Here is a 14,596-nt window from a genome sequence, read left to right as displayed (position 1 = left end):
GTGATGTTTTTAAATGTTATGCTCTCAAAATTTGTGTGTGGAAAGTAAATGCTACAAAAAATACCAGTTATTGTGAATTAATTTTTAGGTAAAGGGATAATGTGCAGTTAATTTGGCAGATAAAAACTGAAAAGACAAAAACAAAAACCTGCTATAAAACTGACAACTAACAATGACTCGTGCTTTGCTACAACTATATACAGCTGTTTGGCGTCATTACACTGCACATTTTTCACCACAAGGTGTCACCACTTCAACAGCATAGAGGAAGAGAAAAATCAGATAAACTCAGTGTTATATTTTAAACAACGTGTTTCTTTACCATACTTTCCTCAGGTTGCGACTTGCGAAGATGAACGAGGAGATGCGAGAGGCAGAGGGGCCGTACAGCCAGTCAGGTCAATATAACACCAACAGCCCCACTGAAATGCAGTACAGGAAGTGCATGCAGGAGTTTATTAGCCTGCAGCTGGATGAAACTTAATAACTGTCAGCACTCTTTCAAACAAGAGAGCAACTGACTGTGAAACCAGAGAAAGTGTAAAGCCCTGGTTTCAGAGTCAGATTAATTCTCTATTTGATCACAAGGTAGAAGCAATTCATTTTTATGAGATGTTTGTTTTTGTTAAAAATTTGATCCACAGGCTGCGATGACTGAGCTGTGTCAGTCGTGCTCCTGTGTTCTGCTGCCACTGCAAACTCTCTTTTTTAACCTGGTGCTGGGTAAAATGCACCTCAGTGTGGTTTAGTGGTGCTAGACTGTGTTAGTGTGACAGGGTTAAAGTCGTTGACTCTGGACATTAACTGTGCAGTTTTGTTCCAAAATGGAACATTCACCCTTTTCAGTTCAGTGACTGTAGAATCTTTAGCACAAAATGGAAAAACAACAAAAACTTTTTTTTGCTTGCTTTTTGCTTTTTTACTACAAGGCTTCTACTGTCCTAACTTTCTATTACGTTTGTTGACGCCCTCTGTTTGAGGTGTTCATTGATTTGTAGCCAATGATTTTTATGATGGGCAGAAATATTTTTCATCTAATAATTTTCAATACCAATCACGGCATATTTGCAAAAACTGGTAAATTCCAGTTACACTCGGACCTCAAAGTCAAGGCAGGTTCACTATCTGGCAATAATTCTGACTTTTGAATGATATTTTGTCAATAATACTATCATATTGGAGAGGTATTATGTGTGTTTTTAAACATTGTAGTTTCCTTTGTAAATTTCACTCCTCAGATGTAATTGATGCACATTCCCATGAATGGTTATGCAACTATTGTACCTTTACCCATGAATGTAAAGCCCCCATTTCAAGTCTTAACCATTTTCAAGGCCTGTTTACTTATTTGAAGTGTTCTTTGTCCTAAAAACATGATGCATCTTACTTGTGTGACATGCCTGCTCTGAAAACATTACTCTATTTTATCTAGGAAGTGTATCATAAGTATACAGAGTGTATATGTTGTAAATGATGTGCATATGTTTGTTTATAGTCAGTGGCAAAATAAGAGTTCAGGGTGACTCTGGTTGCTCAAGAGTGAGAGCGGTGAAGGTCACATCCTTGACTTTCTCGAATGTATTTACTTCCTGTTACGACAATAATGGTCCTGGTTATTAGTCACTTCATTTGTAAAGTGTGATTGTTCATTCGCCGAAATCATGGGGGAAATCCACAGTTGTAAAGATGAAAGGGTTTTTTAGTATAACAAATTCATCAGTGTCGTAAAGCCACACGTGCAATAGTCTAGAAATATGTGCACATATATCCAAGTATAGCTTTTTATCAACCGATATTAATAGCTTATATTTATATTGATCTTATGTGAGCTTTACAAAAAAGTAGATATTCACAAAGAATGTGGCAGGGGGGTTCATTTGGAGCTTCCTTGAATTTCCTTGCTGTCCCAAAGTACCACAGTTTCATCTGTCATCTCCTCCCCTCATCCTGAAAGCACTGAGTAACTGAGTAAATTTCTGCTGAATCACACTCTTAGAGCAGCGCCCCCTGCTGCTGGCAGAACAGTGCGTCTCGTCTTGAATTTGCTTGTCTGAATAGGGTTTACTGATTGTGGTGTATTTGTCTTCACATTCTCAGACTTTAAGGGAAAAGGGACTTGTGCATGTATGTGAGTTGATGACATGAGAATACTCGTAACTGTCGTCCAATCTTTGAAAAGTAATAAAGCATTTTACATTGAGGGCTAGTTAGCTGTGCTGCTGTAGGTAACTGCAAGAACTAAGCACTGTTCTTTGACTGTTGCTTCTTCTCTGGTCATTTATAAATGAAGACAGGAATGTATTGGACTTGCAGTGAGAAATTCTTGTCTGTTCTTTTAGTATTTATTTATTTATTTTTTTAGCTTGTGCAGTTGTTGTTGGTGGGTAGAGAGTAATACAGAATACCTTTGCCTGCAGCTGTTGCCTTAAAGGTCAACAGCAGACACACCAGTAATGACAGTAGGAATGTGGTGTTTAGCAGAAGAGTAGAGTCTGAAGTGTGTGCTTCCAGTCACTGAACGATCCTCATGTTGCTTTGCTTTGCGAGAGGATTCGCCTTGTGTCGAGCATCAGCTCGCCGTTCTCTCAAATTCACGAGGGTCGCCTCATCACCGCCTCCAATCAGTTGATGGATGATGGCACTGATGAGGGATATTCACGTGTAATGAAAGAGAGGGAGAAATAACCACAGCAATCAAACCTCCACCTCTTTTTCAATTAAAATCACAGTTCTTTCAACTCTGAGTGTTTCTCCCCTCTTCTGTGTGTAGAGGCAGAGCAGTGAAGTGGTTCTCAGCGTGAAGGCTGATTTTTGTGGGCATTCAAACGTGGATTTACTAAATTGCGCACCGAATATTTAGAGATGTATTTTTTTAATTATGATCCTTTCGATGTTTAAATAAATATATTTTTTAATATGCGTCTTCTGTTAAAAAGAAAGAAGCTAAAACTGAGAATTTGGACTCAAAACAGTTAGAGAACTGCTACACTCTTCTTTCTCATCCACATCTCTGTTGGTTCTGTATTTTTGCTTCCTTTTTCTCACTCTTCTCCCCAGAGTTTGTGCCTTTCTTCTGTTCTTCTGTTTTCTTTGGGGCCAACGCAACTGTATTTTTGTACATACAATCCTGCACTTTAAAACACAATACAGTTGTTGACAAAAACTAATCCCTGTGGGCTTGTCTTTTCTTTCCGAGTCAGTCTTTTCTCTCCACTTACTAATGAACTGGCACAAACATTTGCTTCTTGCCTCTTCCTTCTTCTGAGTTCATCTCTTTCATATTTCGAGCCATGCAGAATCTCTGACAGGTATGGCTGACCTTTTTTCTTCTTCTTCTCTCTTGTTCTGGGGTCTGTTTCAGAAAGCAGGTTTAGTGAAAGCTGAGTTTGTTAACCCTAAAATGTGGGGAACTCTGTGTTTATCAAGTCAGAGTTTTCTCTTTTTCTGAATCAGGCCCCAGATGACACTGTGCAAATCACTGCTCATCCACACCTGCATGTAGAGGCTGTAATGACTGTAACTTATTGTTATTATTATTATTTCTGTTGTCCCACATGTCTTGTCTCCTCACTGTCCTCACAGGAGACGAAACCTACCAGGACATTTTCCAGGACTTCACCCACATGGCCTCCAACGACCCGGAGAAGCTCAACCGCTACCAGCAGTACGACTCGCAGCGACCCTGACGCTACACTGCACCAACACCGTCCACTAGCACTTAGGAAATAAAGACACTGTCCAAGCACCAACCGAGCAGAGACGTCTGCCTCCACATGCAAAAGTCACCTGATCATGTTCCTCTCCAAACATCTGCCTTAAAGCCGGTTAGTGCCACCACAGCTGGACATGGCTGAAGCTCCCGTCCATCAATTTCATTTTGATTTGAAAGGGAAACCTCACCCTTTTTTTTGTTTGTTTGTTTTTGTTGAACTCCGTTCCTCGGTAGGATTTACTGCAACAAGTGTTGAAGAGAAATCAAAGAAAATCAGGTGATGATTCAACTCAGTCTGAATGTAGAGGTGCTGTTGGTTATTTTGTCGGGGTTACATCAACAGAAAGTGTCTCTCTTTTTTTTAAACATTAAAAATCAGATGTGTGCTGCATCACTTGTAAAGATAGACTTAGTTACTACCTTTTTAATTTTGAAGTGCTTCCTCTTGCATATAGGATCGTCTTGATGAGTTAAAGCATTGTTTTTTTTTTAATCAAGGTTTTGTTTTTAATGAGCTCTCAGCTGCGTATTCATGGCAATATGATTTCACGTGTTTGCACAAATGTCTTTGTCTTAAACGGCCACTGATGTTTACCACTTTTGATGGTAAGACTTTGACGTGTTCTAAACTGTACAGTGATATTATGGAAGTAAACGCGTTGTTTACGTATTTGGTTTTTGAATAGGTGGTATTTAAAAAAAAAAGAAGACATTTTTAAATGATTTTAATTTTGTCAGCTGTGGGTTGTTGTTTTTTTGCTTGAGTCAGCAGCAATCTGCTCTTCAGCTTTCTCTATTTTGTGGAATTAAAATGGCGAGAGATAATTAGTAGATCTGGTCTCATGCCGATGTAGGACTGAAAAATTAAGACAGGATCCCGTCCAGGAGTGAACATGACACTATACTTACATACATATCTATCTATATATATATATATAGATATATATATATATCTATATATGTATATATATGTATATGTATATGTATATATACATATACATATATATACACATATATATATAGATGGATTATTTCTTTCCATATTACTTTTTTTTGCTAAATCTTAATTTATTTTTTGTAACACTTTCTTCAGACGTTTTTGATAATTACAGGGGAAATATGAACAGCTCCTTCGAAGTTATAATCCTAAAGATTACAGTCCTTGTGGCCACGGTTACCATGGTAACATGAAACGGCTTCACTCGTCCTCAATATTTACACTTTGTGGCGAGATGTGATGTGAGAGGAAATATTTGGCTGACGCAACATGGGATACAATTCTTGTACATTTTGTACAGATGCATTAGAACCAACGTATAAAGTTAGAGGTACTTGAATCAGTAATTTTAGCATATTTTATATATTACTGCCTGTCTGTACACCATTATACATGTACTGTATATTCTACCTGTAATGTTTAAGGACTTCAATACACGTGGACAGAGATGATTCGTCACTGAATGTTGATTCTTTATTTTTGTCTTGTGTCGAGATTTGATTTGAGCCAGTGAGCGTCATCTGGCTTTGTTAAAATTCATTACACTAATGTGTTTGTGAGAACAGGACTGGTGTTTAGTCTCACAGACCAGACATAGGCTTTTTTTTTTCCAAAAAAACATTATATCGTTAGATGCATGTGGCACTCTCATCACTGAAGTAAAAAAAACAAGTTACTCCCGTCCACTTACTTTTATTAAGTATTGCTCTAATCTGATCAATTTTTCTTTCTCTTTTGTCATCAGGATATTAAAAAGAAAAACACAGATTCATCCATTTTCATATATTAGAAACATTATATGTCTTCAGCAGTCCCCAGCACATTAAATAACAATTGTTAAAATGTACAGATGTAAGAAATAATTAGGAAAAACACACATTTCTCTCCTTTTTCTGAAGGACCATAGAAGATTCTCCCCCCATCCTTCCAAAGGCAGAGCATTTCCTCTGTAATCACCACTGAACACAGCAAAGCAGCATTTAATCAAGTCAGCCATTGTACCCTCGTTCTATTAACAGTCCGGCTGAACAGGCCTATTATGTTTTGCCTTTTATAAACAAGATAATTTTCCAATTTCAGGCTCCAAGGTTACAATCTGATGTTGGAGACTAAATATACACAGTGCTGCTCTGTAGTGACTCTCTTCTTCTTCTTCTTCTCTGTATTTTTAATTTTTTTTAACAAACTCACAATAATCAGGATGTCATTTATTATAAATATAATATACATATATACTACAATTCTCTACTCTAGAGGTTTGTAACTGGTATTTGTTTGTTGGGCTTGAGTAAAATCATACAGAATCCCTGCTGATACTCTGAAGTAAAACACCACTGCTGTTTTTCTTAGAAGCCATTTAAGGGTGTGTGTCCAGCAGAGGGAGCTCTGCTGTAAGTCTTTGTTTTTTTTAATTGATGTGTTTTAAATGTATAGAGCCTGTGAGAGCAGCTGCGGTCATAAAATGTTTTAATCGATTCGCTCTGTCCATTTTCGTCGCGGTTTTGAACCTCACCTGAACCTCACTTTGTTTATTTCCTGAATAGTTTGGTGATGTGAATCTTCAACGTGTTTAACACACAGTTTAACTCGAACATAAACTGACACGGTGATAGAAAAAAGATATTACATACACACAAATTAAATCATCCCCGTGCCAACCTTTGTGGATTTATTGTCCAGTCCCATTCCATTGTTAATAAGTCAACGCTCTTTGTTCCTGCAGCTGGTAAATGAGAGGCATGCAGGCCAGTAGTGCCTGTCACTTATAGTGAGTTATTGTGGTGTGTGTGTATGTGTGTATGTGTGTGTGTATAGTGAGCCAACGTGTATGTTTAGTCTGCCGCAAGCTTACGTTTCCAAAAAACACATGTCTTTATCGCCAGTGATAGCACGTTCATAATTCACCTAAATACTCCTGAAATGAAATACTGAACAAGGGTCAGTGATTTTTCTCCTTTTCTCACACAAAATGAAGAGGGTGAGGCAGAGTGACACCAAATATTCATGGGAGCAACTGGACATAGACATATGGGACACAAGGGCTTTTTTTTTTTTTTTGGACAAAAATAAAATTATTTTTAGCTGCCTTTGTCAAAGCGGTTTTTAAATAACTGTTGCCATCTGGAAAACTTGCGAAAACACCTGCACTCCCACCAATACTGACCCACTTTTCAGCTCTGGCTCGGATATTTAACACCAATGTAAACAAACGTTTGACTGCAGGGCAGAAGATGTTCCGTGCTTCAGTGAAAGGTCCACTCTTTCTGCGTTTGCACTGAAGCTTTCAACATCACACCTACGCCTGTGTTTCCTCACACTGGCCCTTTAATGTAGCAGTTTTTATGAACATCAAACTTGTAAAACAAAGCGGAAAAACTGTCATTGAATCTGTTCACATGGACACCACTGCCATACAGCATAATAATCTAACCTGCATGAGGTCTCAACAAATGAATCGGATTAAAACATTGTGTGTGTTCTAATCTTAGTCACGTTATAGAAACGTTCTATGATATTTTACTGTCTCTGAGTGTTTTATTCCGATTCAGAATAAGACTAATAGTCAGATTATTGGTCCATGTCAATGTGTTTGTTGTTCTCCATGAAACATGGTTTTGCATGTCATAACTTTAATTTATAAATATTTTGTAATATTATTTAGGACAAACCTTGTGGCGTTAATTGCACGCACAGACACAAAGGAGGCAGGAAATGACACACACAGAGAACAAAGCAACACACTAACGACAGAACAGGAAAAAGCCAGTTTGTTTGTCAAACAATCTACATCAACAAATAATAACAACAATAAAAGTTGATGTTCTGCGTATGATCAGCCTTTGTGCCTGTGTGTTAATAGCACAAATACTGGATGGGAAATGTTTTAACCTGCCATTATAATCAGGGTTTTTGTTTTCCAACTTGTAGACGGTGTTTTGTTTTTATGTAAAGCACATTAACTTGCACTGTACAAATAGAGCTGCTTTGCCTTTACACACGCACACATTCGTGCAGATTCAAAGAGCCACATTTATAGTGATTTAACTTCAGCTCCAACGTTATTATTATTATCCCAAAGGAAATCAGATGTGCAGCAGGCAGTGAGGCTCGTAAGAAAAGAACAAAAAGACAACAAAATACTCACTGAGAAACTGAAAGGATAGAAAAAAGTATTAATGACAGTAATCTAACATTTTCACTGGCGAATAAAATATGCTGTGTCTCACCTTGTTTTTGTTCTTCAATGGCAACAAGAGGAAAGAAGAGTAAACTCGTTCAAAAGCGTGTGGTCTTGACAATTCTTTATTGATAACACATTTCCTAAACATGTAAAATGACTTTGGCCAACTCTGTTTATAATTTTACTGATTATTGAAATATTTGATTATATTTGAGTGAGTTAGAACTCAGTTGCGGTGAGATTAAAGGTCACCTGCCACGTGCCAGCTCATGGGCTTTGCTCAGTGCCTCGGCCGCCAGGTCTTTTCCAGGAAGTCTGTGGTCTGCTCGCCTGTGGAGAAATGAAGAGCCGTCGCTGGAGACGTTTCCCTCCATAAAAAAACATGATGCGAACAAACGCACAGAGAGCCAAGCCCCATTAATGACGCTCACACTGGCAGAGACCAATTTACACAACATAACAAATGACCGAGTCCAGCAGTGACTGAAGTCCTGCTTTCTTCAAACAAATAAAAAAACGACGCCAGTCAGATGAGATCATTTCACTTCCTTCCCACACGGGAGTCCAAATGGAATTACACGACTTTTGATTTGCATCACATCAACATACTTACTGTGTCGTTTCAGGAAAATCTTAGTAAGACTGGATTGTGTAAACTTCAAGTTCATGATTCACTTCTTGACGAGTTTTTTTGCAGAGCACAATGACAGTATATGATGTCAAAGTATAAAGTACATGTGTCCAGTGTGTGATATCTGAATTTAAGATGTATGTATCGAGAAGAATAGAGTTATAAAAACACACACAGTGTTGGCGTCTCAAACCCACTTTTCTAAGTCACCCTTTCACCCTACGACACATCTCGAGGGTCACTGAGGTCACTGAAGTCACGGATCATGCTTTTGAATCGTAGGCCTCAGTGTAGGACAGAAACTGTCACCAGGGGGTAACACTGCTGATTGCAAAAATAACTTTGTTTGTACGTCTGAGTCTGAGCCTATTTCTCATTTCAAATGTAAATGATCTCCAATAGAATATCATATGATAGATTTTGTAAATGATGTTCTCTTTTAACCCCGCCTTTCACCCGATATCAGCTGAGATTGTGAATCCCCAGTCACACAGTTACATCCAGGATCTTAATCAAAATATTGAATTATGTTTCAAATGCTGTTTGTTAAGATATTTTGATGCGTAGGAAGAAGAAGTTGTCAGTGCTGGAGTAGAAATCCAGTATTTCTGCTTAAAGGAACCTGTCTGCTGAACAGAGCCGAAAGAAGCACTCGCGCTCTCTAAACACACCTGAGATTGATCACAGTCTTTCCTGATGGCTTGAAACAGTCTCTAGAGGATCTGTAGAAGTTGAGTTCTCTCTCTCAGTTCCTTTGATTTAAGGACGCAAAAAGATTATGGAATGGGCCATTTGTGTAGCAGCTATTACTGAAATGAATCATGGCTAAGTTCCAGCTTCCACGGTTCTATGATGCATGCTGGTTCATCAGTAACGCATCAGCCTTTCCTGCTAAAACAAGTTAAAATGGCTGGTGAGGAAACAGCCCATTACTGGTCAATAATGTCTTTTTTTCTGTTGTTTTCTGATTTCTGCTACAAGTATATACACACAAGAACTCTGCAGTTGCCCTGTCTTGTACCCCTGCTTGTTTCTTTGGTCAGCTCAAACCAAAAACAATAATGACTTGAAACGATGTGTAGATGTTGCAGTGTGTGCAGGATCAGCACGTCATTTCAGACCATTTAACTAACAGAGCACCGTGATTCAGGACTTGATCAGTTCAACCTTTATTTCTCTGCCTTAGAGGGAAAAAAACCCCTCCAGTATAAAATCCTTCACATTGGCAGAAATACTCGTGTTTGTGTGGTCTCCAAATCCTCAGCCATAAACGCTGATGTTTGCTCCACCCATGTTCACACTGAAGAACACTGACGGTTCAGGTTTCATATCCTGGAGCAGTCTTGTACTGGGAATCTAAACAGTTCTGCCTGTTTTCTCTAAATGCTGGTGATGAATGGACAGAGGGAATGAATGAGCACAGTGTTAGCAGAACACTTTCATGTCCTCCATCACTCTCTCACACTCACTCGGGCAGGGTGGGCAAAAGGTGGTGGCAGCGGCTTGGGTGTTAGACACTGAGTAGTAACGTGTCGTACTTTGCACCACCTTCACCATCCTGCACATCCAAGTTTCATTCTCCAGATGTTTCCAGAATAAGCAGACACAGCTGCACTGACTGAGATTTTTTTCTGATTGAAGCCTCCCCAGAGAGCAGTGCTCCACACGGCCGTGAGCAGTCAACGTTTCCAGCAGGTCTCCCCAGCTGCTGCTGCTGCCCCTCCACCACCAGGTCTGGTGTCCAGCTGTTCTGACAGCCAGAGGAAACCAAACCTTCTCCTCCCAGCCACGAAAAACACAACTCAGACCTAACTTTTAGCTAGTTCTCTTGACAAAACCAGTGGATTAAATAATAATCAGCAGTTAGATCAAAACCTGATGGCTTCACACGGCTTTACAGAGCGTCATGTGACTTCACGCGGCTTTACAGAGCGTCATGTGACTTCACACGGCTTTACAGAGCGCCATGTGACTTCACACGCTTTACAGAGCCATGTGACTTCACGGCTTACAGAGCCATGTGACTTCACACGGCACAGAGCCATGTGACTTCACATCGGCTTTTATTGTTGAGCATGACTTCATTTTGCTGACTTCACAGAGCGCCATGTGACTTCACACGCTTTACAGCTTTACAGCCATGTGACTTCCACACAGCTTTTGCTTTACATCATGTGACTTCACATAGCTTTACAGAGCGCCATGTGACTTCACACAGCTTTACAGCTTTACAGAGCGCCATGTGACTTCACACAGCTTTACAGAGTGTCATGTGACTTCACACAGCTTTACAGTTTACAGAGCGCCATGTGACTTCACACAGCTTTACAGAGCGCCATGTGACTTCACAGCTTTACAGCTTTACAGAGCCATGTGACACACAGCTATACAGAGTGTCATGTGACTTCACACAGCTTTACAGGCCATGTGACTTCACACAGCTTTACAGAGTGTCATGCACTTCACAAAAGCTTTACAGAGAGCCATGTGACTTCACACAGTTTACAGAGCTGTGACTTCACAGCAGCTTTACAGAGCGCCATGTGACTTCACACTTTACAGAGCGTCATGTGACTTCACACAGCTTTACAGAGCGTCATGTGACTTCACACAGCCTTACAGAGCACCATGCGACTTCACACAGCTTTACAGTTTTACAGAGCGCCATGTGACTTCACACAGCTTTATAAAGTTAAGGGGTATCTTGCTCAGGGGCACATCAACCCTCCAGTTACAAGTAGCTTCACAGAGTTAAACAGAGCTTCATGCAGCTTTCATCAGCGGTGGAATTTTGGCTTCTTATAAGCTCAGAGGTTATAAGAAGCTCAAGTGTTGCTCAGGGACTACACACAGTACTTGGACTTGCCACTTGTCGCGTCTGGCTGCAGCTGACAGACACCAGCAACATCAGAGAGCGTTATATAACTCTTTACACTGTTTTGACATCAGTAGCCCTATGTGGGTTCAGAGGGGCTGAGTCAACGTCAACACACTAAACTTTAGACTCAGGGGCAGAGTAAGGTTTGAGTAAACAGGCAGTCATGTGGCACAGAGACCAGGAATGTGTTCTACTTCCTGAAGCTGTTCATTTAAAAAAAGGGTCAATAACTGCATCTGCTGATGCATCAGTCACTCATCACTGTAACCAGACCATCACCAGCTGCCCTTGTAAACTTCTCCTCCACATATTTGGAAGGAAGTAAGGTTAACTTTAACCACATATAACGATTAATAGTTTTCTTCTTCTATCAATTGTTTATTTTATATCTTTCTTTTTTTACTCAAATATCACAGTATTAACCTTAAACTCTAGTACCTGGGTGTACTTCCTGTCACTGTGTTCAATATATACATTTAGTATTCACACATACACTTATTAACATTAAGAGTTCTGTTGATTAGTGAGTGATTAATGTTACATAAGATCCATTTCTTGTCCGACTCAAGGTCCAAATAATTAAAGAAAATATGCAAAAATAAGAAAAGTAATTTTGAGGAAAGAAAAGACAATTTAACCAACGTTTCCATATGTATGACTGCTAATGTATATATTATGAAACCTGAGGTTTAGTTCACAGATGAAGCTTTAAAAGAGCTCCCTCCTACTGCACCAAGGTTTCTGTAGACAATCATTACAACCTGAAGATTTTACATGCTGACTTTCTTTAAAGTGCACAGTGCTGTTGCTCCACAGGCTTTGACCTTGAATTTGACTAGCTCTTATAATTAAAAAACAAGTTCACCTTCATCAACCATGGGTTTAAATGAAGTGACCTGACTTGAGCTCACTGGTGATTTCACAGACAAAGAAGGAATAAGTAAGCACAACTTAAAAAAACACTGGATGTGTATAAAAGTCAGCTGGGAGTATAATCATCTCATCCACACTGTTTCCGTGTAGGAGGTCTGTCCTTTCATCGTCTGAGATAGAAGCAAATTTACAAGCTGCGGGTCACCGCGGCCAAAATCCACAACATCCTGAGTTTGCTCTGTGTGAAGGAGATGAAACAGTTTATCTGGTGCACAGCCTGATCATGGACCATCAGCACATCACTCACTCGTCCTCAAGTGCAGCCAAAAAACTCTCAGGGATCTCAACCTCATCCAGTCACTGACCTGACCACGGAGCTCTGCTTGTTTTCGTTAGACGACAGCTGACCCTCCACCCTTTCATCACCACCATCACTGCATCCACAGACGGTGACTACATTCTCCGTCTGCTCACACAAACCAAAACCATCACCCTCTTCCTCCTCCTCATGGGTCTGCTCGTTCAGATCATTGACAGACGTCGGCTGCTGCCGACTTCCAGCTTCATCCCCACAACTTGACCTGCGTGACTGGATGAAACCATGGGATAATTTTTGCCTTGTATGGAGCATTGCACTTGACCTCATCTGGGCATCTGGAGTTTGTTGTCACATTGCCTAAAAAGCACAAATCCAAACTCAGAGGTTAGATCATGGTTTGTAAACAAAAAAGTTGTGTCCCTAATAAAGACCTATTTCTTAATTTCTGAGACACTTTCTTTATAAGAAAACTGTTTAATGATTATCATGAATGCACTACTCATCAATGTTCTGGTCAAAATAAGAGTTTGCCTGGGACACCAGAATATCTTTGTGTAAATGAATCCAACACTTTTCAATACAAGAAACAAAAATAGAGACATGGCTGAGTAAAGAGGCCCAGTCTGACTAAACTTAACTCACAGGGATGTAGTAGAACTCATCTCTTCTGCTCTGGTAAAAAAAAAAGAACTTGGAAAAGGAGCAGGATTTTCACCATGACTAAATATTCCCTCATGAGGAGGGAACGCAGAGGGTTAACAAACGACATATTCAGGAATGTAATCCTGTAATAGAAAGTTCATTGCTCAGCTGTGTCTCTATATTTAGGATCTGTGGAATCACTGCATCAAACAGCTGAGGCTTTTCCCTGCACCTCACTGCAGCGTCACATGCTGAGGATAACAAGGATGGATTTGTCATTAGGGTCAGAGACCTGTGTGTGTGTGTTCTCACTTCTCATTTCAATCTCATTTCTAGACCAACAAGATAATGAAGTAGCAGGAAAGACTGTGGACTTGTTAAAATGTCCTAAGTATTTGGGAATGTGAAGGGAGGACTTGATTAAACTGAACGTCTGGCCAAGATCAACAGTCACTGGTTTTCTGATGGGAAACAACGAGCTGAAATTCATCCCTCACGTCCTCTTCATAAAAGAGAAACATTTTTTCCACCAGTCTGTCTCACACGTTGGGAATCAAACGTTTAACATTCCAGCACATTTCATGCAGAAAACAACTGCCTGTCTTTTACCATTTCCCGATCATTTTTTCCTCCCAAACCATGGTTTCCACATGAAGCTCTAATGTAATCATACCTAGGATGGAGGAAAATGGCCACTTGAAGATGATAAACTTGATCTCAGTAAAATAAATTCACGAGTCTTTTCCCAAGGTCAGTGATTTTTTGGACATAATATTACACCCAAAGCAACACTTTCTGCTGATGGCTCACGAAAAATAACAATAGATCCAACTAGAAAATTCTGCGGCTTCTTGCTGCCAATTTTGGGTGGATTGAACCTTTAATACTTTAAGTATTTAGACAAAGTGGTATGTTGGTGAAATCAGCTTTTTAAACTCCAACTTTTAAGGAGAGAGAGAGAGAAAGAGAGCAAGAGACTCACAAGCACCTCCCTTACTATTTGTGCTTTGAGGTGATTTAAAAAAAAGAAACTGAAAATTAAAACAACACACAGGGTGAGACCACCAGTGTTTTTAAGTAAAAATTGTTGGTAGGCTGGAAATTGTGGGCAGGAAAAGACTTTATTTAGAGATTTTTGTGATTATTTTTCTGGATCTGAACAGTGTGTCACTGTCGGACACTTTTTTTGTCTCATTTTGGACGACTTACTATACTATGATTTTTTTGTCTCATTTTGGACGACATACTATACTATGACATTTTTGAGTGATTTTGGACGACATACTATACTATGACATTTTTGAGTGATTTTGGACGACATACTATACTATGACATTTTTTACTCATTTTGGACGACATACTA

General features: G+C 39.6%; 1 protein-coding gene across 4 annotated transcripts in view; it reads left to right on the top strand.

Annotated features, from left to right (window-relative positions):
* LOC122780605 (arf-GAP with coiled-coil, ANK repeat and PH domain-containing protein 2-like) overlaps nucleotides 1–5,163 on the top strand; it is a 41,483-nt gene extending 36,320 nt beyond the window's left edge. For all 4 annotated transcript variants that reach the window (XM_044043678.1, XM_044043679.1, XM_044043680.1 and 1 more), the window contains 2 exons: nucleotides 337–398; nucleotides 3,583–5,163. In XM_044043678.1, coding sequence (XP_043899613.1) covers nucleotides 337–398; nucleotides 3,583–3,686 — 166 coding nt within the window. In that variant the 3' untranslated portion in view covers nucleotides 3,687–5,163. The remainder of the gene's footprint in view (nucleotides 1–336; nucleotides 399–3,582) is intronic.
* The last annotated feature ends 9,433 nt before the right edge of the window (nucleotides 5,164–14,596 follow it).

The sequence above is a fragment of the Solea senegalensis genome, linkage group LG14, assembly GCF_019176455.1.
Source record: "Solea senegalensis isolate Sse05_10M linkage group LG14, IFAPA_SoseM_1, whole genome shotgun sequence".
NCBI lineage: Eukaryota > Metazoa > Chordata > Actinopteri > Pleuronectiformes > Soleidae > Solea > Solea senegalensis.
Note: the sequence above shows the minus strand (reverse complement) of the source record. Positions and strands in the feature narration are given on the sequence as shown.